This window comes from Microcaecilia unicolor, chromosome 3 (assembly GCF_901765095.1).
Source record: "Microcaecilia unicolor chromosome 3, aMicUni1.1, whole genome shotgun sequence".
NCBI lineage: Eukaryota > Metazoa > Chordata > Amphibia > Gymnophiona > Siphonopidae > Microcaecilia > Microcaecilia unicolor.
The window spans coordinates 193,993,818-194,016,816 of NC_044033.1; the positions used below are offsets into that span (position 1 = coordinate 193,993,818).

At 47.5% G+C, this 22,999-nt stretch overlaps 1 protein-coding gene across 1 annotated transcript; it reads right to left on the minus strand.

Annotated features, from left to right (window-relative positions):
* Nucleotides 1-1,378: 1,378 nt before the first annotated feature.
* LOC115465978 (adenylate kinase isoenzyme 1) lies at nt 1,379-22,769 on the minus strand. The gene is made up of 5 exons (XM_030196890.1): nt 22,153-22,769; nt 17,136-17,335; nt 16,761-16,877; nt 1,666-1,857; nt 1,379-1,495 (listed from the first exon to the last, which is right to left on the minus strand). The coding sequence occupies exons 1-5, from the start codon at nt 22,211-22,213 to the stop codon at nt 1,427-1,429; spliced, it is 639 nt and encodes a 212-aa protein (XP_030052750.1). The 5' UTR covers nt 22,214-22,769; the 3' UTR covers nt 1,379-1,426.
* Nucleotides 22,770-22,999: the final 230 nt, after the last annotated feature.

The following is a 22,999-nucleotide window of genomic DNA, read 5'->3' on the forward strand; positions in this document are numbered from 1 at the left end:
GAGCAGTCTGTACAGGTCCATCTCTAGATATCTTAGGATCCCTTGTGGCTTCCTGGTGTGTGACGTCCAAGCCCCTTCATGTTCAGCCGCTGTAGAAGATAGCGAAAACTAAACTCCTCACCCCATTGACCTGAAACAAAACTTTCGTTTCAGGCTAACACGTTTCTCTCGTGGTTTTTTTTTTTTTTTTTTTTTAATTTTTTTTGTTTTGGTTGTTTTTAAAATAAACTTTAAAAAAAAAAATCACTCTACTTTTAGTTGGAGTTGGAACATTCCTTGGACAAAGGTGTCTGTATCTGGAAAATCAAATCCCCCCCCCCCCCCCCCCCAATTATTCCTACACTCATTTTCCCACTTCTGGGGCTGACCCCCTCCTGTTCTGGGGGAGAGTAAACATGAAACATGGATTGCTGGGGTTTTACTTTTTACTGCTTGTTTTTAACTTCACAATAAATGATGACAAAACCTGACTCTTGTTCGCCTCTGTCTACTGCAAGGGCTCAGATTCTGCCAGATTAGATTTTAACCCCCCCCCCCCCCCCCCCCCGGACTGTATGTGAAAATCCTGAAGCATGTCAGCGTACTTTGTTAGAAGGTGTTTGGTCTATTTCTCTGCTCAGCTGGGGTTCAGCCCCTCATTTCCAAACCTTGTTGCACCTGCTGACTCCACTGCTCTGGGGATGGACTGACCAGCTGAATGGTAGCCCATAATTCCCTTTCTTTAAATATATCTGCTCTTGTCTTCCTGTCTTCGAACTGTATGATAGTTCCACTTGTCTCCTGAAAGTGATTAGTCTGGGTCTAATGGGGAATCTGAGTAAGACCCAGTTCTAAAACCTATAGTGATAAAAAGCAGAACATCATGAAGACAAGTTGTGAAACCACCTTTCATTAGAGAACAGACCCCTAACCAACCCCCAGCCATATGTGGCTGCCAGTAGGCAATTGCCCTCATTTTGGCCTGGGGTAACAGTAGTATTTATTCTTCAGGCTAAGACATGGGAATCCCTTTCATAATTGCTCTTTCGGATTTCATTGTCTGGATCAAGGTGTTACTGCTTCCTGCAAGAGATGGATGGATAGGGAAATATAGAGGAAACATAAGCTGTCCAAAGTGAGGTTCCTTTGAATGCTGCTGCATTCTTGGAGACTAATCTATTTTCACGCTTACCACATAAGGCAAGAAGCAGGAACTGGGCCTTCTGATGCTAGTTGACTTGAATATACACTTTCTGATTTATCCTTCCCTCAGTATAGATTATTAATGTGCTCCCTGTGGTGTGATGGCCCCAGTCTCTCCCCCCCCCCCCCCCCCCCCCCCCCCCCAGATCTCCACACAGCATCAGCACAGAGTCGCAGTCGTTTTTTACAGTCTGTATTCGGAAGCCAAGCCCCTGGCTCTGGGGAGGACCCAGCTTCCAGAAATCTATTCCAGGGAGTCGAGCACAGCACAGGTCTTCAGGAATACATCTTCTTGGGACTCCTCACCCAGAATCTGCAAAATAGATAACTTGGTCAGAAATTATACTATGCCAAGATGGAGGGGCGCAATGGGAAAGAAAAGGCTAGGGTTGCGGGAGACTAGAGGGAGGAACTGGAGAGGTGGTTGGAGACACTTAGACTGTCTGCTGTGTAACTGGGAAGCATTCTCCCTATACTACGCACCTTTCGAAGCAGCTTCTTGTTTTGGTAATAGTTGATGATAGACTCTTCCAGTTTCAAGTATCCTTCCATACGCTTCTTGATTGTCTCTTCATTGTCATCGAACCTGTGGCTGGTCTGTCCCCGGATCAGGAGGCGTTTTACCATGGTCTCTGCTGAGCATTCATACATAATCACAACCTTAGGGAGGCCCACCTGGTATCAGATGGAGGGGAGGGGAGGCAGTGTTAGAGCACCAGGGGCTTAAAGGGATTCCTATACAGGGAAGTCACTTTCTTTGGAAAGTTTGGGGCAGATGAATGATTTACAAGGAACTTGAAGGCGTTCCTGTACAATGGGTTCAAGATGTTTCTGACGTCTCCAAAGCCCACCCCCATTCCCGATGCCGTACTTTCTTAGATCACAAGTTTGGCTGTGCCCAAATTCAAGTACCTGTCTCCTTTATTACACACTGACACATGTGCCCCCCCCCCCCCCCAACAACCACCATTCCTAAGTGAGACAGATACATATCCCTGTCAGTTAGCCACATCGCTTCCTCTCTTTTTCTCCATCCTTATCTTCTGTACAGCTTATTTCACCAGTGCACCCAGCTGCATGTGCTTGTATTGTGCTATAAAAGCAGCACCATTCCCTCTCATCACATGCTTATTCCCTGTGTGCACCATTTTCCTATCTACTGGCTTCCCTTTCCTTTACTTGGTTTCTAACTTTTTCCATCTCTTTTCTGTCTCTCTTCTGTTAATCCCCTTCTCATTTTGAGCAGGTTGTTAAGAGAATATTCCTTAGCAGCTTTCCAGACCAGTCCAGACACTTGAGTTGTGCTGTCCTACCAGCAAATTGAGACTGAGAACTGACTTCTGAGTGAATCAATAACTGTCCTGTGCAGGTCCCCAGCCAGTCAGTATTCTCTCAGTTTCCAGCAGATGGTAGACTTGGCTGCACAATCTGAGTCAATCTGGTAGGCCTGGTGGGGGGGGGGGGGGGGACACTAGGGTTTAGCTAAATTTTCAATTAGGTAATTAAAAAAAAATCCTTCAGCCATCTTTACTGTTTTCCCTTTTGTTTGGAGTCTTTGGGCTAGTGGGGCACAGGTCCTTGGGGGCCTTCCTTGCCCTGGGGATTTCACACCCAGGTGGCCTGGTCCCTCTGTGAGAACCATAGTGTGCCTTGGCTCCTCTTAATTTAGTAGAGGAATCTTGATAGCCATTTTGAGCAGCCAGCTGCAGCACTTTAAAATAAAAATAAAAAGCTTCCTTACAGAGTCCTCTCCACTAGATGTTTTGTGCTGCCTAAATCTTGTAGTTCTCTTCTCCCCACAGAGCATGACAAGCTGTATTAACAGGGTCAAACAAGGGAACAGCTCTGTCTTTGCATACCATTGAGCCGGCGTAGCATGAATTAGAGCAGCTCCAGCATTGCTGTGCCTGCAGACACAGTGGTTTGGAGAGCCCAGGTGCAGTGTGCAGGTACTATGGGGCAGCTAAAGTGGTGGCTTTGGCTTCACACACATGAAGGAGCCGCAGAGACATAAGTGCCACCATTTTGGATTTGGCTTGAACATTGGTTCTCTTGCCATGGCTTGAGGTGATAGACTCTCTTCTGGAAGTTTTGTGGATGTTAGTGGGGGGGGGGGGGGGGGATTTCACGCTAATTTCATTCTGGCCATGTACAAAGCCTTGTGTTTTACAGAAGGCAGGAGGACGTAGGTTTTGAGCAGGGGCTGGTTTGTACATGGTGAGGAGACCCTGCCTCACCAGGATCTACTGGAAGACTTGTTGATAGCAGATCTTCCCCCAGGGAAGGACCCCCTCTGTCATCTGTATTTTCCACAAGGATGAAAAACTGGAACTAATTGATCGTGTCTTAGGGTTCTTAATTTTGATGAGGAAGAACCCAAGGAGTGCAGCCCCAGGAAAGTGGATCTGCTCCTGAAGGGTATTCAGAACCCAGCTGTCCTTTCCTATGTGTCAGCATTTGCGTGATATAATTTGTGCGGAATGGGATTTCCCAGATGCCCCCTGTAAGGTGGTTCATGCTATGGTGAAACTCTACCCCATATTTATGGAGGATAGAGATCTTACATAAGAACATACGCGTAGCCATACTGGGTCAGACCAACGATTCATCTAGCCCAGTATCCTGATTTCCAAACAGTGGCCAAGCCAGGTCACAAGTACCTGGCAGAAACCCAATTAATAGCAACACTCTCTATGCTACTAATCCTGGGGCAAGAAGTTGCTTCCCATGTCTGTCTCAATAGCAGACTGTGTACTTCACCTCAAGGAATTTGTCCAAACCTTTTTTTAAAGCCAGATACACTAAGCTCGGTTACCACATTCTCCGGAAAAAAGTTCCAGAGCTTAATTATTCGTTGAGTGAAAAAAATATTTCCTTCTACTTGTTTTAAAAGTATTTCCATGTAATTGCCTCGAGTGACCCCTAGTCTTTACTTTTGTAATTAGTAAAAAAAAAAAAAAAAAAAAAAAAAGATTGACTTCTACTCCATTCTAAATTACTGAGGATTTTGTAGACCTCAATCATATCTCCTCTCCTCCGTCTCTTTCCCAAGCTGAAGAGTCCTAACCTCTTTAGCCTTTCCTCATACGAGAGGAGTTCCATCCCCTTTATCATTTTGGTCGGTCTTCTTTGAACCTTTTGTAATTCCGCTATATATTTTTTGAGATACGGTGACCAGAACTGAACGCAGTACTCAAGGTGCAAATGCACCATGGAGTGATGATAAAGGCATTATAGTATTTTGTCTTATTCACCATCCCTTTCCAAATAATTCCTAGCCTCCTGTTTGCTTTTTTGGCTGCCGCCTCCGCACACTGAGCAGATGATTTCAAGGTATTATCTACGACAACACCTAGATCTTTTGCTTGAGCACTGATCCCCAAGGTGGACCCTAGCATCAGGTAACTATGATTCAGATTATTCTTTCAAATGCATCACCTTGCATTTGTCCACATTAAATTTCATCTGCCATTTGTATGCCCAGTCTTCCAATTTCCTAAGGTCTTCCTGCAATATTTCACAGACCGCATGTGTTTTAACAACTTTGAAGTTTTGTATCATTTGCAAATTTAATCATAAGTACATAAGTATTGCCATACTGGGACAGACTGAAGGCCCATCAAACCCAGCATCCTGTTGCCAACAGTGGCCAATCCAGGTCACACATACCTGGCAAGATCCCAAAACGGTATAATACATTTTATGCTGCTTATTCTAAAAATATGCAGTGGATTTTCCCCAAGTCCATTTTAATAATGGTCTATGGACTTTAGGAAGCCATCCAAACCTTTTTTTTAAACCTCACTAAGCTAACCGCTTTTACTACATTCTCTGGCAACAAATTCCAGAGTTATTACATGTTGAGTGAAGAAATATTTTCTCTGATTCGTTTAAAAATTACTACTTTGTAGCTTTATAGCGTACCCCCTAGTCCTAGTATTTTTAGAGAGAGTAAACGAGCAATTCACTCATCGTTCCGATTTCCATATTATTTATAAATATGTTAAATAGCACTGGTCCCAGTACAGATCCCTGCAGCACTCCACTGTTCACCCTCCTCCATTGAGAAAAATAATCATTTAACCTTTCCCTTTGTTTTCTGTCCACTAACCAATTCCTAATCCACACCATAACCTTGCCTCCTATCCCATGACTTTTTCTCAGGAGTCTCTCATGAGGAACTTTTATCACAAGCTTTCTGAAAATCTAGACACACTACATCAACTGGCTCACCTCTATCCACATGTTTATTCACACCTTCAAAGAAATGAATCAAATTGGTGAGGCAAGACTTCCCTCGGCTGAACCCATGCTGACTGTCCCATTAAATCATGTTTGTCTATGTGTTCTGTAATTTTATTCTTTATAATAGTTTCCACTATTTTGCCCGGCACCGATGTCAGGCTTCCTGGTCTAATTTCCCAGATCACCCCAGAACCATTTTTTAAAAATTGGTGTCAACATTGACCACCCTCTAATCTTCAGGTACTACAGACAATTTTAACAGCAATTTCGTGTTTGATTTCTTCGAGTACTCTTGGATGTACGCCATCTGGTCCAGGTGATTTACTACTCTTTAATTTGTCAATTTGGCTCAGTACATCTTCCAGGTTCAACGAGATTTCTTTCAGTTCATCCACATCATCACCCTTGAAAACCATTTCTGGTACAGGCACATCTTTTACATCTTCTTCCGTAAAGACAGAAGCAAAGAATTCATTGTTTCTCCGCTATGGCCTTGTCCTCCCTGAGCGCCCCTTTTGCTCAGTCGTGATCCTAAGGGTCATTCCCTCGTAGGGTTTCTGCTTCCGATGTACCTGAAAAAGTTGTTACTGTGAGTTTTAGCCTCTGCGACAAGTTTCTCTTCATATTCTCTTTTAGCCTTTATTAATGCTTTTGCTTCAGATTTGCCAGTGCTTATCCTTTTTCCAATCGTTGAAGGAGAATCTTTTGGCTGTAATAGTCTCTTTTACTTCACCTTTTAACCATTCTGGCTGTCGTTTTCTCTTCTTTCCAACTTTGCAAATACGTAGAATGCATCTGGACTGGGCTTCTAAGATGGTATTTTTGAATAACAACCATGCCTGATTTAGTGTCCTAACCTTAGCAGCCGATCCTTTTAGTTTGTAACCATTTTCCTCATTTTATTGTAGTTGCTCTTTTGAAAATTAAATGCAGCTACAGTAGATTTTCTTGGCGGGTTCATTCCTGATAGTAGCTCAAACTTGATCACTATTTCCTAGCGGACCCAACACCGACACCTTTCTCACTGCACGCCACCAAGGCCCAGATCCAAAATGGCTCCCCCTCTCATCTGTTCCTGGACCAGTTGCTCCAAGAAGCAATCGTTTATTATGTCTAGAAATTTTATCTCCCTGGCACTCCTTGATGCAACATTTATGCAGTCAATATTGGGGTAATTGAAATTGCCCATTATTATTATAGCGTTGCCCAATTTGTTAGCTTTCCTAGTCTCTGTAAACATCTCTTGAAGCCCCCCACTAACATTGGTGGGGTAGTGACTACAGTTGCAAAGAAGAACACTATTTGGTGAAAGGTGGAGCTGCCTTGAAGGTTCCTCAGGATCTTGGAATGAAGGCTCACCTCAAGCACAGCTTTGATGTCTCCACCTTGGCATTGCAAGCAGATATTTGTGTTGGGGGGGCAGTTACACTGCAGCTGTGGCATCTAAGGCAAAGCTGGGCTTGCTCCCCTTCTGAGGGACAATGCTATTTAGTGAGAAGTTGGATAAGCTAGTTAAGAATTTTGGCGAGGTCAAGGTCTCCAGCTTCCTGAAGAAAAGCCCAAAGGAGTGGGTTTAGGTGCTTCAGGATGGGGTTGATTTGGGATGCTATTTCTCAACCTGGTAGAATTAGTGGGCATTTCTGTCAAAGGACTTGGCCTTTTTGAGGTGGTTGCTGTGGGGGTAGGGAGTCAAGAGGTCACTTCAACGCAGTCTTGAGGTCCCCAATGAAGGTGTTTTGGTCTGCCCTCTAGAGGCTGTAAGTGCCAGATTTCTACCAGAGGTGGACCCAGATTGCCATGGATCACAGTGATTCCTAGAAGTAATTTGTGAGGGGTATGTGCTGGAATTCAGCTGGCTTCTGCCGGATATCTTCCTAGTCTCCCTGCCACACTCACTGGAAAGCAGAGGCAGTAAAGGGCAGTTTGCAGAGGCAGCCACAGCCGCAGGTGATGGTACATGTTCTGCAGAAAGAAAGTGTGGCGCTAGAAGCTCCTCTCTTTCTTGATGCCCAAAAAGATGATGTATTTTGCTCCATCTTAGACCTAAAGAGAGTAAACAAGGCCTCAAAAGTCTCCAGGTTCCATATGGAAACACTGCTGTCAGTCATTGTGGCAGGAAGGTGGAGATAATTTCTCATCTTTCCGGATCTGACGGAAGAGTACTTGCATTTCTCCGAGGACAAGCAGGCTGCTTGTTCTCACGACTGGGTGACGTCCGCGGCAGCCCCCACCAACCGGAAGAAGCTTCGCGGGACGGTCGGCACGCAGGACACGCCCACCGCGCATGCGCGGCCGTCTTCCTGCCCGTGCGCGACCGCTCCCGCCAGTTACTTTTTTTCCGCGACTGGAGAGAGTTGTGCAATTGCCTCTCTCTCTGTTCAGCCGCCGGATTTTTCGACCGCGTTTACGCGGATCGTCGCTTTTGGACCCCGTTCGGTTTCCTCTTTTCTTTTCTTTTGTGTTATTAAAAAAAAAAAAAAAAAAAAAAAAGGGATTTCGCGCGTGTGGAGCACGCGCTCCCCTTTTCCCTCGCTTCTAGCGGGGACGCCACGTTGCGGCCTAGTGGCCGCTCGGTCGGTTTGTTTTTTCGTGGTGTGATTTTAGCCACCATTGCCGACTTTGACTTCGCCGAAGCGATTTTTCCGTCGATGTCCTCGAAGGTCCCGAGTGGATTTAAAAAGTGTGGTCGCTGCGGCCGGCCGATCTCGCAGACCGACACCCACGCTTGGTGCCTCCAGTGCCTCGGGCCGGAGCACAATCTCAAGTCGTGTGCTTTGTGTCTCGGTCTCCGGAAACGGACTCAGGTTGCGAGGCAAGTTCTACGGGACCGTCTTTTTGGAACTTGCGCCGGCCCCTCGACGTCGACCTCGACGGCATCGGTATCGAAGGCCGGTTCTTCGGTACCGGTATCGATGCCCGAGACATCGGCACCGATGGCAGCGACCCCAGGAGAACAGGTCCCGTCGGCCCGCCGGTCCGCCGGTGAGAGTGGGGTTGAGAGGCCGCGTGGGCAGTCGGCCCCGGTCACTCCCTCAGCTCGTGAGCCACGGGACCGAACCCTGTCGGACCCGGTACCTCGAGACCGAGGGGGATCGACCTCCTCCTCCTCCATGCCCTCCGGCGGCGGTGACGTGCACCGGAAAAAGGACAAAAAGCGCCGTCACCGGGAGCCCTCGGTGCACCCTGAAGAGGAGTCGACGCCGAAGCGTCATCGCAGAGAGGAGAGATCTCCGTCGGTGGTGGAGGTACCGACGCGTCGGGGTTCCGGCACCTCGGTGCCGTCTCCTGGCCCCCAGCAGCTTCTGGCACCGACACCCTTACCGGCCCCACCGCCTTTCCCGGCAGCGGGCCTGGACGAGTGCCTCAGAGCCATCCTTCCGGGGATCCTGGAAGGGCTCAAGCACCCCCGACGCCGATGACTGTGGCGCCGGCGAGCTCTAGCCCGGCGCCGGGGCTGTCGACACCGCCGCCGCTTGCGGTGCCGGTCTCGACCGCCACGCAGGTGGAGTCCCCGTCGACGTCGATGGAGGGAGCTCCGTCCCCGCCGGCGCGGGAGTCCACCGCTCGACGACACCGAGACCTCGGTGCCTCGACGTCGAGCCGGGCCCGGTACCGGACTCAGCTACATGAGCTTATGTCCGACACCGAGGATGAGGACTCGTGGGGGGAAGAGGAGGACCCGAGATATTTCTCCTCAGAGGAGTCTACGGGCCTTCCCTCGGACCCCACGCCGTCACCGGAGAGGAAACTCTCCCCTCCTGAGAGTCTCTCCTTTGCCTCCTTTGTGCGGGATATGTCTATCAGCATTCTCTTCCCCGTGGTCTCTGTGGAAGAGCCGAGGGCCGAGATGCTCGAGGTCCTCGACTATCCATCACCACCTAGAGAGTCCTCCACGGTACCGCTGCACAATGTCCTGAAGGAGACGCTGCTTCGGAACTGGGTGCGACCATTAACTAACCCCACCATTCCCAAGAAAGCAGAGTCCCAGTACAGGATCCACTCTGACCCAGAGCTCATGCGGCCCCAGTTGCCCCATGACTCAGCGGTCGTGGATTCTGCTCTCAAGAGGGCACGGAGTTCGAGGGATACCGCCTCGGCGCCCCCGGGGCGGGAGTCTCGCACTCTGGACTCGTTTGGGAGGAAGGCCTACCAATCCTCCATGCTCGTGACCCGCATCCAATCCTACCTGCTCTATATGAGCATCCACATGCGGACCAATGTGCAACAGCTGGCGGACCTGGTCGATAAGCTCCCGCCGGAGCAGTCCAGGCCATATCAGGAGGTGGTCAGGCAGCTGAAGGCGTGCAGAAAGTTCCTGTCCAGGGGGATTTTTGACACCTGTGACGTGGCATCTCGTGCTGCGGCCCAAGGTATAGTGATGCGCAGGCTCTCATGGCTGCGTGCCTCTGACCTGGACAACCGCACCCAGCAGAGACTGGCTGACGTCCCTTGCCGGGGGGATAACATTTTTGGTGAGAAGGTCGAGCAGATGGTTGACCAACTGCATCAGCGGGAAACCGCTCTCGACAAGCTCTCCCACCGGGCGCATTCAGCACCCGCCCCCACGGGCGGGCGTTTTTCCCGGGTCCGGCAGGCTGCACCCTATTCTTTTGCAAAGCGTAGGTACAACCAGCCGGCCCGAAGGCCTCGTCAGGCACAGGGACAGCCCCAGCGCGCTCGTTCCCGTCAACAGCGTGCGCCTAAGCAGCCCCCTGCGCCTCCACAGCAAAAGCCGGGGATGGGCTTTTGACTGGATCCACGGGAACATAGCCGCCCTACAAGTGTCCGTACCGGACGACCTGCCGGTCGGAGGGAGGTTAAAATTCTTTCACCAAAGGTGGCCTCTCATAACCTCCGACCAGTGGGTTCTCCAAATAGTGCGGTGCGGATACGCCCTGAATTTGGCCTCCCTGCCTCCAAATTGTCCTCCGGGAGCTCAGTCTTTCAGCTCCCATCACAAGCAGGTACTTGCAGAGGAACTCTCCGCCCTTCTCAGCGCCAATGCGGTCGAGCCCGTACCACCCGGGCAGGAAGGGCAGGGATTCTATTCCAGGTACTTCCTTGTGGAAAAGAAAACAGGGGGGATGCGTCCCATCCTAGACCTGAGAGGCCTGAACAAATTCCTGGTCAAAGAAAAGTTCAGGATGCTTTCCTTGGGCACCCTTCTGCCAATGATTCAGAAAAACGATTGGCTATGTTCCCTGGATTTAAAGGACGCATACACTCACATCCCGATACTGCCAGCTCACAGACAGTATCTCAGATTCCGCCTGGGCGCACGGCACTTTCAGTATTGTGTGCTGCCCTTTGGGCTCGCCTCTGCCCCACAAGTGTTTACAAAGTGCCTCGTGGTGGTAGCGGCCTACCTGCGCAAGCTGGGAGTGCACGTGTTCCCATATCTCGACGATTGGCTGGTCAAGAACACCTCGGAGGCAGGAGCCCTCCGGTCCATGCAGTGCACTATTCAACTTCTGGAGCTGCTGGGGTTTGTGATAAATTACCCAAAGTCCCATCTCCAGCCAACTCAGTCTCTGGAATTCATAGGAGCTCTGCTGAATACCCAGACAGCTCAGGCCTACCTTCCCGAAGCGAGGGCCACCAATCTCCTGGCCCTGGCTTCGCAGACCAGAGCGTCTCAGCAGATCGGCAGATGTTGAGACTTCTGGGTCATATGGCCTCCACAGTCCATGTGACTCCCATGGCTCGTCTTCACATGAGATCTGCTCAATGGACCCTAGCTTCCCAGTGGCTCCAAGCCACCGGGAATCTAGAAGATGTCATCCGCCTCTCCACCAGTTGCCGCACTTCACTGCTCTGGTGGACCATCCGGACCAATTTGACACTGGGACGTCCATTTCAAATTCCACAGCCCACGAAAGTGTTAACGACGGATGCATCTCGCCTGGGGTGGGGAGCTCATGTCGATGGGCTTCACACCCAGGGTCTGTGGTCCCTCCAGGAAAAGGATCTGCAGATCAACCTCCTGGAGCTCCGAGCGATCTGGAACGCACTGAAGGCTTTCAGAGATCGGCTGTCCTGCCAAATTATCCAAATTCGGACAGACAATCAGGTTGCAATGTATTACGTCAACAAGCAGGGGGGCACCGGATCTCGCCCCCTGTGTCAGGAAGCCGTCGGGATGTGGCGCTGGGCATGCCGGCACAGCATGCTTCTCCAAGCCACGTACCTGGCAGGCGTAAACAACAGTCTGGCCGACAGACTGAGCAGAGTCATGCAACCGCACGAGTGGTCGCTCCATTCCAGAGTGGCACGCAAGATCTTCCGAGAGTGGGGCACCCCCTCGGTGGATCTTTTAGCCTCTCAGACCAACCACAAGCTGCCTCTGTTCTGTTCCAGACTTCAGACACACGGCAGGCTAGCGTCAGATGCCTTTCTCCTTCATTGGGGGACCGGCCTCCTGTATGCGTATCCTCCCATACCTTTGGTGGGGAAGACCTTACTGAAGCTCAAGCAAGACCGAGGCACCATGATTCTGATAGCGCCCTTTTGGCCCCGTCAGATCTGGTTCCCTCTTCTTCTGGAGTTGTCCTCCGAAGAACCGTGGAGATTGGAGTGTTTTCCGACTCTCATTTCGCAGAACGACGGAGCGTTGCTGCATCCCAACCTTCAATCCCTGGCTCTCACGGCCTGGATGTTGAGGGCGTAGACTTCGCTGCGTTGGGTCTGTCTGAGGGTGTCTCCCGGGTCTTGCTTGCCTCTAGGAAGGATTCCACTAAAAAGAGTTACTTTTTCAAGTGGAGGAGGTTTGTCGTCTGGTGTGAGAGCAAGGCCCTAGAACCTCGTTCTTGCCCTGCACAGAACCTGCTTGAATACCTTCTGCACTTATCGGAGTCTGGCCTCAAGACCAACTCAGTAAGGAATCACCTTAGTGCGATTAGTGCTTACCATTATCGTGTGGAAGGTAAAGCCATCTCTGGAGAGCCTTTAGTCGTTCGATTCATGAGAGGCTTGCTTTTGTCAAAGCCCCCTCTCAAGCCTCCTACTGTGTCATGGGATCTCAACGTCGTCCTCACCCAGCTGATGAAACCTCCTTTTGAGCCACTGAATACCTGCCATCTGAAGTACTTGACCTGGAAGGTCATTTTCTTGGTGGCAGTTACTTCAGCTCGTAGGGTCAGTGAGCTTCAAGCCCTAGTAGCTCATGCTCCATATACCAAATTTCATCACAACAGAGTAGTGCTCCGCACCCACCCAAAGTTCCTGCCGAAGGTGGTGTCGGCGTTCCATCTTAACCAGTCAATTGTCTTGCCAACATTCTTCCCCAGGCCGCATACCCGCCCTGCTGAACGTCAGTTGCACACATTGGACTGCAAGAGAGCATTGGCCTTCTACTTGGAGCGGACACAGCCCAACAGACAGTCCGCCCAATTGTTTATTTCTTTCGACCCTAACAGGCTAGGGGTCGCTGTCGGGAAACGCACCATCTCCAATTGGCTAGCAGATTGCATTTCCTTCACTTACGCCCAGGCTGGGCTGACTCTTGAGGGTCATGTCACGGCTCATAGTGTCAGAGCCATGGCAGCGTCGGTGGCCCACTTGAAGTCAGCCACTATTGAAGAGATCTGCAAGGCTGCGACGTGGTCATCTGTCCACACATTCACATCTCATTACTGCCTCCAGCAGGATACCCGACGCGACAGTCGGTTCGGGCAGTCGGTGCTGCAGAATCTGTTTGGGGTGTAAATCCAACTCCACCCTCCAGGACCCGAATTTATTCTGGTCAGGCTGCACTCTCAGTTAGTTGTTCTTCGTAGGTCAATTTCTGTTGTACCCTCGCCGTTGCGAGGTTCAATTGACCTGGGTTATTGTTTTGAGTGAGCCTGAGAGCTAGGGATACCCCAGTCGTGAGAACAAGCAGCCTGCTTGTCCTCGGAGAAAGGGTATGATACATACCTGTAGCAGTTGTTCTCCGAGGACAGCAGGCTGATTGTTCTCACCTACCCTCCCTCCTCCCCTTTGGAGTTGTGTGTTTCTTCTTTTGCTAGTCATTCAACTGGCGGGAGCGGTCGCGCACGGGCGGGAAGACGGCCGCGCATGCGCGGTGGGCGTGTCCTGCGTGCCGACCGTCCCGCGAAGCTTCTTCCGGTTGGTGGGGGCTGCCGCGGACGTCACCCAGTCGTGAGAACAATCAGCCTGCTGTCCTCGGAGAACAACTGCTACAGGTATGTATCATACCCTATCCCAAAGTGGAGTGGGCATCAGATTACTTCACGTCACGATTTTGGGGCCACATTTTAAATTTTGTGCTCCTCTTCGGGCTAGCAACAGTGCCTCAGATGTTCTCCAAGGTGATGGGGGTGCACCAGAATCCTCTTCCTAGAGCAACAATGCAGCAATTGCTGCCATCTTGACAACTGGTTGATTCAGGCAAAGTCGTTTCAGGAAAACAAGCAGGTGATAGAATAGTACAGTTTCTTCAGCCGTTAGGTTGCTCTTGGTCGGATTGACCACCCAATCTGGTCCTTTTGCTGGTACTGGAATAATTGGGGTTTCGTTTCAACACTCAGCAGGAAAGTGTGTGTCTCACATCGACCAGAGTGTACAAACTGCAAGAGCATATCCTCCACCATGCCATGAGAGCCCCACCTCCCAGTGATTATTTGCAGGAGTTGAAATCCATGGATGTGCCCCCCACCCCCTTCAACAATCCTTGTTCTCTTGCTGGTCCCCTCAACATCATGAATTTGAGATGCTTCTTTGGAGGGAGACAAGGCAGAGTTTGCAATGGTGGCTTCACACTCCCAGCGAGGATGCTCGGTGATCTGTCAACAGACTGGAAACCTGGGCAGAGCACCTAGCGTTGGATTTGTTTTAGACCCTACCCCAGGGCAAACCAGTGCGTCTTGTCCAACAGTATGACAACAGTAGCCTATTTCAGTTGGCGGGTTGGCATGAGGAATCAACAGCGATGGAGGCAGTGGATCTCATCTATTAGAAGGGGCACATTCACAGCTCACGTGGCAGGCGTGGACAGCGTGCATTTAGATCTTATCAACAGACAACTTAGGGGAATGTAGTCTGGATCAGAAGGCCTTCGACGTTGTTTGTACTTTAGGGGCCAGCCACTAATGGATTTAATAACAGTGTCGGTAAAGTGGAGGTTCCTTGGTTCTTCAGCCACAGGAGCGAAGTACAATCGGAAGGGCTAGATTTCTCTGATTCAGCAGTGGCCACAACATGCACATCTGTGTGTTTCCGCCATGGCTACTGGTGGGTTGAATCATTCAAAGGATAAAGTGCCATGTCAGACGAGTGGTTCTGGTGGCCCTGGACTGGCCTTGGAGACCATGGTACAGGGATAGGTTTATAGGGTGATAGGTCCATTATATTTTCTGGTAACGGAAGATCTCTTGGTGTATGGTCCCGTTCAGAAGCTGCATCCATCTCTTGAGAGAGCACGGTTGTGAAGAGGATATTCCACCATGTTATAGCCACTATGCTGAAGTCACATAATGTTAGTGTGGCACATTTTTTGAGAATTGGTGTTGAGAATAGGAATTATGTTCCCCTTTGACCTTCCATTGCAGATATTTTGGAATTTTTGCAGGATGGTTTGGATAGAGGCTAGATTTAGCATCCTTCAAGGTGCTTGTGGCACTCGCTCGTTTTCTGTGGCCGGTTTGTAGGAAAGCTTTGGCTTCCCATCCGGATACATTGAGGTTATTTGGAGTCAAAATAACTTTGTGTCCTTGCCCTTCCTTGGTTCCACAGTGAGATTTGAATTTGGTTTTGTCTCTTTTCAGTCTCCTTTTGAGCCATTGAGAGAGAATCTGTATAAGGATATCGCCTCGGTCATCTTGGGCACCATTTTTTTGGCCGGGAGAATTTGAGTTGTGGGCCTCATCTTGTAGGGAGCCCTTTCTAGTATTTCCACAAAAAAGGTGGTTTTATGGCCAGTTCCCTTTCCTTCCCAAGGTGGTTTTAGATTTGCTATGAACCAGTACATTTCCTCTCCAGCATTTAAATGTGCTCCAAAAGGGGATGGAGGACAGCAATGGTTACATCGTTTGGTCCTCAACTATTCAGCATTCAGATTGTTTATTTGTGCTTTTCAGTGGACAAAATCATGGAGCAGTAGTGTCTACTAAAGCCTGATGGATTAAAAAGGCCATTGCTGCAGTCATCTGTTCCAGTAACACTTATCTCCCCTTTTGTAGGAGAAAAAAAAATGTTAACTGAAATATAAACTGGGTCGTGGAGGGGAGCTTCATGGGGAGGGAAGGAGGAAGTAGGTGCTTTTTTGGTTTTGGGTAGGAAGGAGGGAGTAATGTCTGCCCCCCCCCCCCCCCAACCATATAATCCCGGTGGTCTAGTGGAGAGTTCAGGTAGAAGTGTCTCGCTTTCTCTTTTCCAGGCCTGCTCCAATCCCAAAATGGCTGCTGTGATCTCAGGTAGCAATCTTGTGAAACTGCTGCTATAAGTCACGGCAGCCATTTTTGACTGAGGAAGATTGCATGAGCAGATGTGAATGGCAGCGACACACGAGGGACACCATGGGGGGGAGGTAGGAGAGGAATGTCCTGACCTACACAGGATGGGCTTTCTCAGAAGTCAGCTGCTTATAGGAGTGCATACCCCAAGTGTCTGTACTGGGTGGAGGGCCTAAAGGAAAGAAAATTAGCAGGTAAGACCTAATTTATTTTTCCTCTCTTCATCCAGGAGGTTTGTTTTTGTAGTTCAGCTTGCACAGCATATTTACTACTGTAGCTCATATTTCCTTGAAATTTCTGTACCTTTGCACATTACTTAAGAATAGGCATACTGGGTCAGACCAGTGGGCCATCTAGTACAGACTGTGGCCAATCCCAAGTCTCAAGTACTTGGCAGAAACCCAAATAGCAAAAGTCCATGGTATGCTTTCCTATACCATGCTTCTTCCAGGACCTCTCCCTTTATTACTGGCCAGACGTGACACATTTTTGAGAGATTTGTAATTCTCATTTATGTCTGAACAGTGTGTGGCATTTTGCAACACAAAAATAGTGGACGGAGGAGAGTGACTCATGAAAACTAGTTACAGAAATATTGTTTAAGAAAGAGGTCTCACCCTACAGCTGTTGTGTTCACTTATTTCTACCAAAAGAAAAATAGCAAAGAGCAGTTCTCCCTTGCTCTCTTCCCCCCCCCCCCCCCCCCCCACAAAAGCTTACTGTATGAAGAGAATTTTAAACTGGTTTGTCTAAGGTGTAACCAGTAAGCTTGAAGCTAGGTAGTTAAGCAGAGCTGGAGTGGGTGCTGACAGAAGCACCTGGCCCTGCACATCCCAACTTGTGGGGCAGGCAGAAAAATGGGAGTCATCCTATTTAACTCACCAGTTTCTCAAACGCTTCTGCCTGGGTAATATCTCGTGGGAAACCATCGATCAAAAAGCCTTTGGCCTTATCCAGCTTGGCTAGCATGTTGTCTCTAAGCAGCTCCATGACAATATCCTGGTGACAGGAGGGGGAATAGAGAAGTGTTTTAAGTTTAATAAATAGGAGGAGGAGGAGGAAATAAGAAGAACAAGCACCGGATGGAAAAGATCCATCATGTCTCAGTCGCCATCTGCATCTGTCCACCTTTTTTTTTTTTTTTCCATTCACCTTCTACCTCCACATGCTAACAGAGCTGGAGATCTATCTCCTTCCTGGGCCTTTTTGAGGACTGATCTGATTTTTTTTTTTTTTTTTGGGGGGGGGTGTACTCACCAGGGGCACGGTATCGCCCTTCTGCATAGTCTCTCTAATCTGACGCCCTCGTGAGGTGGTGTAGCTTGCCTCAACTCGCAACAGGTCCCCAATGCAGAAGTGAGTGTAGCCATACTTAGCGACAATCTTCTCACATTGCGTGTTTTTACCTGAACCAGGACCTCCCAGAATAAGGATGACAGTTTGAGATTTAAGTTTTTCTGTATGAGAAATATTGAAAACAAAAAAAAACAAACAAAAAAAGGGTAACATCTGCGTTCCACCCAAGAGTGGTTTTCCTTTGCTGCTGTAACCCAAGAGAGTTCTCCCTGATGTGCCCTTAGGCTTCCTCTTTCTCACCCCCCCCCCCCCCCAAAACACACACACATTGTTACCTGTTTAGTAACACCCAAAGAACTTTCCTGGACCTGTTCCCATCCATGAGAGTGAATTTACCATCCCCCCCCCCCCCCCCCCCCCCAAGAAACCACCCTCCAACCTGGAGAGCAAATTCTCCTTCACTGAGAAAATGTTCCTTACTCTATGTGTCACCTAAGAGAGCAAATTCACCACCCTACCTCCTGAAAATGCCCCCACCCAGATTTGCTCTTGCTCAAGAGAGCTCCTTTTGATTCCCCATTTTTCATCAGTGAACAGGACAACTGGCTTCTGACACAATTTCTACTTTCCCAAAGCCCAGAAAAACCTAGAAGGCTCTGGGCACATGTAAGGTTCAGAGGCTGTATGGCTCCCTTAGTACCTTTTGGGCCTCGGTTTACTCCATCTGAATAGATGCTCATCTGCTCTCCTCCACAACATTACTGATACTAGACTTACGAGGGTGTCCTGTAAGCCTCTTAAACTCACTGTCAGAATGGGCCTTTCAAAAGGCACCTTGGGGCAAAACTTTACAAGGCTCTGCCCCCTTATTCTATAATGTGTGCAAGTTATAGAAATACCTACAGTTACATGTGTATTATAATTGACAAGTTAGCTGCTAATTGGTTCTGACAACCAGCTGGTGAAAATTGGAATGGACACTTGGCAGCCAGACACATCAGCTTCACCTTAACATTACTAAAGAACATAATAGCCACACAGAGTCAGACTGATGGTCCATCTAACCCAGTATCTTTTTATTAGTGACTTGATAAAACTGCCTTAACTAGCGAACAGAGCAAAGCGGTTAACAAATACAAAACTAAATTAAAAAGAGTAGAAAAAGAACTACAATATAAAATAGGAAAGAGTGCAATCAAGCAGAAGATAGCAGATTAAACACTCATCACACTCTCAATCACTTTCTCTCCCAGGCAAGACAGTGCCCTCCATGTTCAATTATACATCACCATTAACAAAAACCTCCTGGAATAACCATGTCTTCAGCCCAGCTTTAAATCTAGTGATGTTTAGTTTCACCACACTAGACTAGAGGCCTGGAGTTCTACAAATGTGGAACTGCAACGAAAAAAAGCACCATGACGAGTTGATTCTAATTTGGCAAAGCCAGGCCCTGGTAACAACATACAATGGTCATTGAATGATTGTAATACTGGTAGTGATGAATATGGAATAGTGATGACAGAAAAGGAGGACCTTGACGGAATGCCCTAAATGCCAAAAGTAAAGCTTTAAACTGAATGCAAGAGGAAACTGGCAACCAATGATGATCCTTAAAAACTGGGGTGACATGATCATATTTCTTTAGGTGACAAAGTAAGCAAATAGCTGTGTTCTGTAAAGTTTGCAGTCTTAAGCAGAGTTTTAGAAATACCTAAATAATGTTACAGTAATCCAAATAAATCCTATTAAATAAAATGTGTCCTGAAATGAGAGCAGTAGTGACTGAAATGTATCATGGGTGAAAAGTAAACGAACTGATCTCTGTTGCTGTAAAAGAAAACAAATTGAGATTCACATAATGCTGAAACTTGCGGTTCAAAAGAAAGACCAGAAGCACACCTAAATAGCGGAAACTAGATACTCTGATGTGCCCTCTCTCAAATAGTAGAAGGGGATAGGTGGCCTGTCAGCCAAAAGGCCACCATTTTATCACAATTTAGAACAAGTAGGTAATCGGCAATCCATTTAGAAATTACATCAAGACAATGTTGAAGGGACGACAAATCTGGGTTAGAAGAATTAACCTTATAAAACAGTAAAATATTGTTGGCATAGATATGAAAGGAAATACAAGATTCCTGATTTAGGACAGTGAGTGAACTTAAGAAAATATTAAAATGAAGTGGAGAGAGAATAAAGCCTTGTTGTACTCCACCAGTGGCCATCCAGGTCACAAGTACCTGGAAGAAACCCAATTAGTAGCAATTCTATAACAGCAGCTGCTAATGTAGAATTCACAGATAGCACCAGGATGTTGCACAGTTAATACTAAGTGCCCTGTAGAGAATTACCCACTAAACAATCCAAATATTTCATTAAGTAGCTTTCCACTATTCCTAATAGATTTTGTTTAAACCTCCAGGACTGGGCAGATGAGACTATCTCTGCTTCTCCCTCCTTACCTGAGGGAGAGGAAGGGATTGTAGAGATTAGTAGTTGATGTGGATGGACAGACTGGATAGGCTGTATGATCTTTGTGTCATTTTCTATGTACAGAGGATCTCTGAGGGAGAGGAAAGGATAGTAGAGATTAGTAGTTGGTGTAGCTGGACAAACTCACTAAAATAAATCTCCCCTTTGCATCCCTGATAGTACCTCACTTTTAAAATCCCTACCTTCCCATTCTTTAGTTCCAAACAATTGGCTGCTAGGAAGTCGTGTGGATAAAATTTGTCACACAAGAAACTTGGCCATTTTCTTAATGTGTCTCCTGTATAAATACAAGATGTTCACTTTTAATTGATAAATCTCTTGAAACATCATTTGCCTGTTATAATGCCCATTGCAACCTTTCATGTTTATCGATTTAGAAATGTACTTAACATATCCATATCTTTCATAACTACCCTCTCTTCCCCCCATTCCACTTCCTACAGTCCAAACCTACCTTTGTCTTGGATTTTGTGCTAGGGACAGTAACAGCCTGCAACTAGGATGTATATTTGACCTTTATGGATAAATCATCCACCACCCAACCCCCATTTTAGCTAACCTCACTCTTTCATCCTTCTAATCATCTTCACCCATCCAAAATGATAAAGGGGATGGAATTCCTCCCGTCTGAGGAAAGGCTAAAGAGGTTAGGGCTCTTCACCTTGGAAAAGAGACAGCTGTGTGTGTGGGTGGGGGGGGGGGGGTATGATTGAGATCTACAAAATCCTGAGTACTGTAGAAGGGATTGTTTACTTGTTCCAAAAAGTACAGAGACCAGGAGACACTCAATGAAATTACGTGGAAATACTTTTAATAGGAGGAAATATTTTTCACTCAATGAATACTTAATCTCTGGAATTTGTTGCTGGAGGATTTATATCTGGGTTTAAAATAGGTTTGGACAAGTTCCTTGAAGAAAAGTCCATAGTCTGTTATTGAGACAGACATGGGAAACCTACTGCTTGCCCCAGGAGTGGTGGCATGAAATGTTGCTACTATTTGGGTTTATTTTTAACCATCAAACCTTTCCCCTTTTTCTTTGAGGTACTAATTTGGGTTTCTGCCAGGTACTTGTGACATGGATTTGGGTTCCTGTTGGAAACAGGATACTGGGCTAGATGAACCATTGGTCTGTTTTTATACTCCACTCAATTTCCATTTCAGTGTCCATTAAATATATGAATTGTAAGTATTTGGAGACCATTCAACACCCTCCTGTCCATCCGCTTGCTAGAGTCTGTTTGTTCTCCTAGCCAGTCTACATGGTCTTCAACCCTCTTTGGACAGTCTTCCATTTTGCTGATTCTTGTGATGGTCCATTGTCAGCACACCTGCTCCTATCTCTGTCTTTTGCAGCTTCTGCCAGATTGGGGGGGGGGGGCTCAAAGTCTTGCCTTTACCTTAAAACCAATCCCAAAGGGGAAAAGCCACATATACTTGATGTTTTAACTTTTCAGTCTAGCCACAGCGCAATGGAGATTTCCTTAATGTCACAGGTAGGAATATTCCGTGGTGATTTTAGTGGAAATCCTGCAAGCAAATTGTCCCTTGGGAGATTAGGCTTGCAGGAACTCGGTACTCATTGTGGCCTATCTAAGTGAACCTCCTAACTCTCATCTCCATACTCTGCTAGGATTGTGCTGCCAGTTCCCTTGACTGTGATTATTCAATTTTTGTAGCTCTCCACCTCAGGCATTTCTCTGATTCACAAGCTGAGTCTCCTTGGCCTATTTTCTAAGTCCTTGATTTTGTTAGTAATGATCGAATGACTTGAAACTTCAGTTCCACACATGCTAAATTACTACTACTACTTAACATTTCTAGAGCGCTACTAGGGTTACGCAGCGCTGTACAAATTAACAAATAAGGACGGTCCCTGCTCAGAAGAGCTTACAATCTAAAGGACGAAATTATTTCTTTATAAGAGCCCAGTTCCATAGAGTGTAGCTCTGAGTCCATTCCATCTCATTGTGTCACTTTCTCTGCCTAAGCTATGCCTTCTTCTTAATATCCCTATCTCTGACCTTATACCCCAGGTTCAAGTCTCACTTATTCCTCCTATTACTCACTTTACATAACTGACTTCACTGCAAGGGAGTCTCACTCCTCCCACTCACTGCTGACCTCACAAACCATGCTGGAGTCTCACTCCTCCCACCCACTGCTGACCTCACAAACCATGCTGGAGTCTCACACCTCCCACCCACTGCTGACCTCACAAACTATACTGGAGTCTCACACCTTCCATTAGTGTTTCGCCCATTCCTGACCTCACACACCACGATTGCTTTTCTCTCATTTCCTAAAAGGAAATTGTAGCTCTTGTCAAAAGTCAATGAAATTTGAAAGTAACCCATGCTATTGAGTTTTTGCACTTGTGTATATGCTTGGTATAGCTGAGCGTTTTGTTGGTTACTGGCACCAGCGACAAGGTCAAGGATGCACTAAGCCTACATTCTGCCTCTAGAAAGTTATACTTTACCTGCAGAAGACTGGCGGCGGTTTGATCCAGACCCTGCAGGCTTACTGTTACAATTTCCCATCTTCTCCTCCAAATGTCCACTTCTGATTTCTGTCTGACTCAGGCATTAACTGCAGGGCTAAAGTCATTTTAATCTTTTTCCAGGTTTTCCCTACATCTGGTGATGTCACAAGGGGTCTTTGGGCATTACCAGTAACATTGGCTAAAGGGGAGGAGGGAGCAGGAAGCAGGAGAGCAGCTGCTGGTTTTCAGGGAGGCTATGGAATCTATGGTTAAAGACCTCTTGTCTTAACGGGGTGGAGAGGTCACTCTTCTCCTGGAGGCAAACCCCAGAGCTGTGGATTCTGTTGCAAACATGCACCTCGGGGCTGCTGTGCGAGGTAAGTCATTTCCACCAACAGAGCGTCAACTCAAGAGCAGCTCCTTGGCCTGTGTGTGTGACTTCCACGGTAAGGAATATCGCACAGCTACAAGTTGGTGTCCTTCAGGTTGATCTAAGCTAGTTCCAGTGCCCCTAGCTTCTGTTTACTCCATGCTGATGCTGCGTCAATGTTTTATGTAATTCTTCAGAGGCTACTGTTGGAGGATGTTCTGCTAAGCTAATTATTCATACTTGTTCTTGGAAAATGTCAATAAACAAGTTACAAAAAAATAAACTAGCTGTGCTGCAGTTAAATATTATGCAATTAGCTGCTTCTTTAGAATAATGTCAGTATTTCTAGTACAGTATTACCTGTGGCTAGTGATGCAGGAAAGCCCTGGCCCTGGTTCTTTTCCAGTCTGTATTTAGAAATAATAGTATTTTCCTCAGCAATCCTCCGGACGGTTCAAGACGCTTGGGTTATGC

Bases quoted from the DNA above. Each gene is read 5' to 3' on its own strand.
- LOC115465978 (XM_030196890.1), bottom strand. From the start codon at position 22,213: ATGGGAAATTGTAACAGTAAGCCTGCAGGGTCTGGATCAAACCGCCGC. The intron at 16,878-17,135 runs GTGAGTACACCC...TCCTGTCACCAG, and splicing joins AGGGCGATACCGTGCCCCTG to GATATTGTCATGGAGCTGCT. The intron at 1,858-16,760 runs GTGAGTTAAATA...ATCTGATACCAG, and splicing joins CAGAAGCGTTTGAGAAACTG to GTGGGCCTCCCTAAGGTTGT.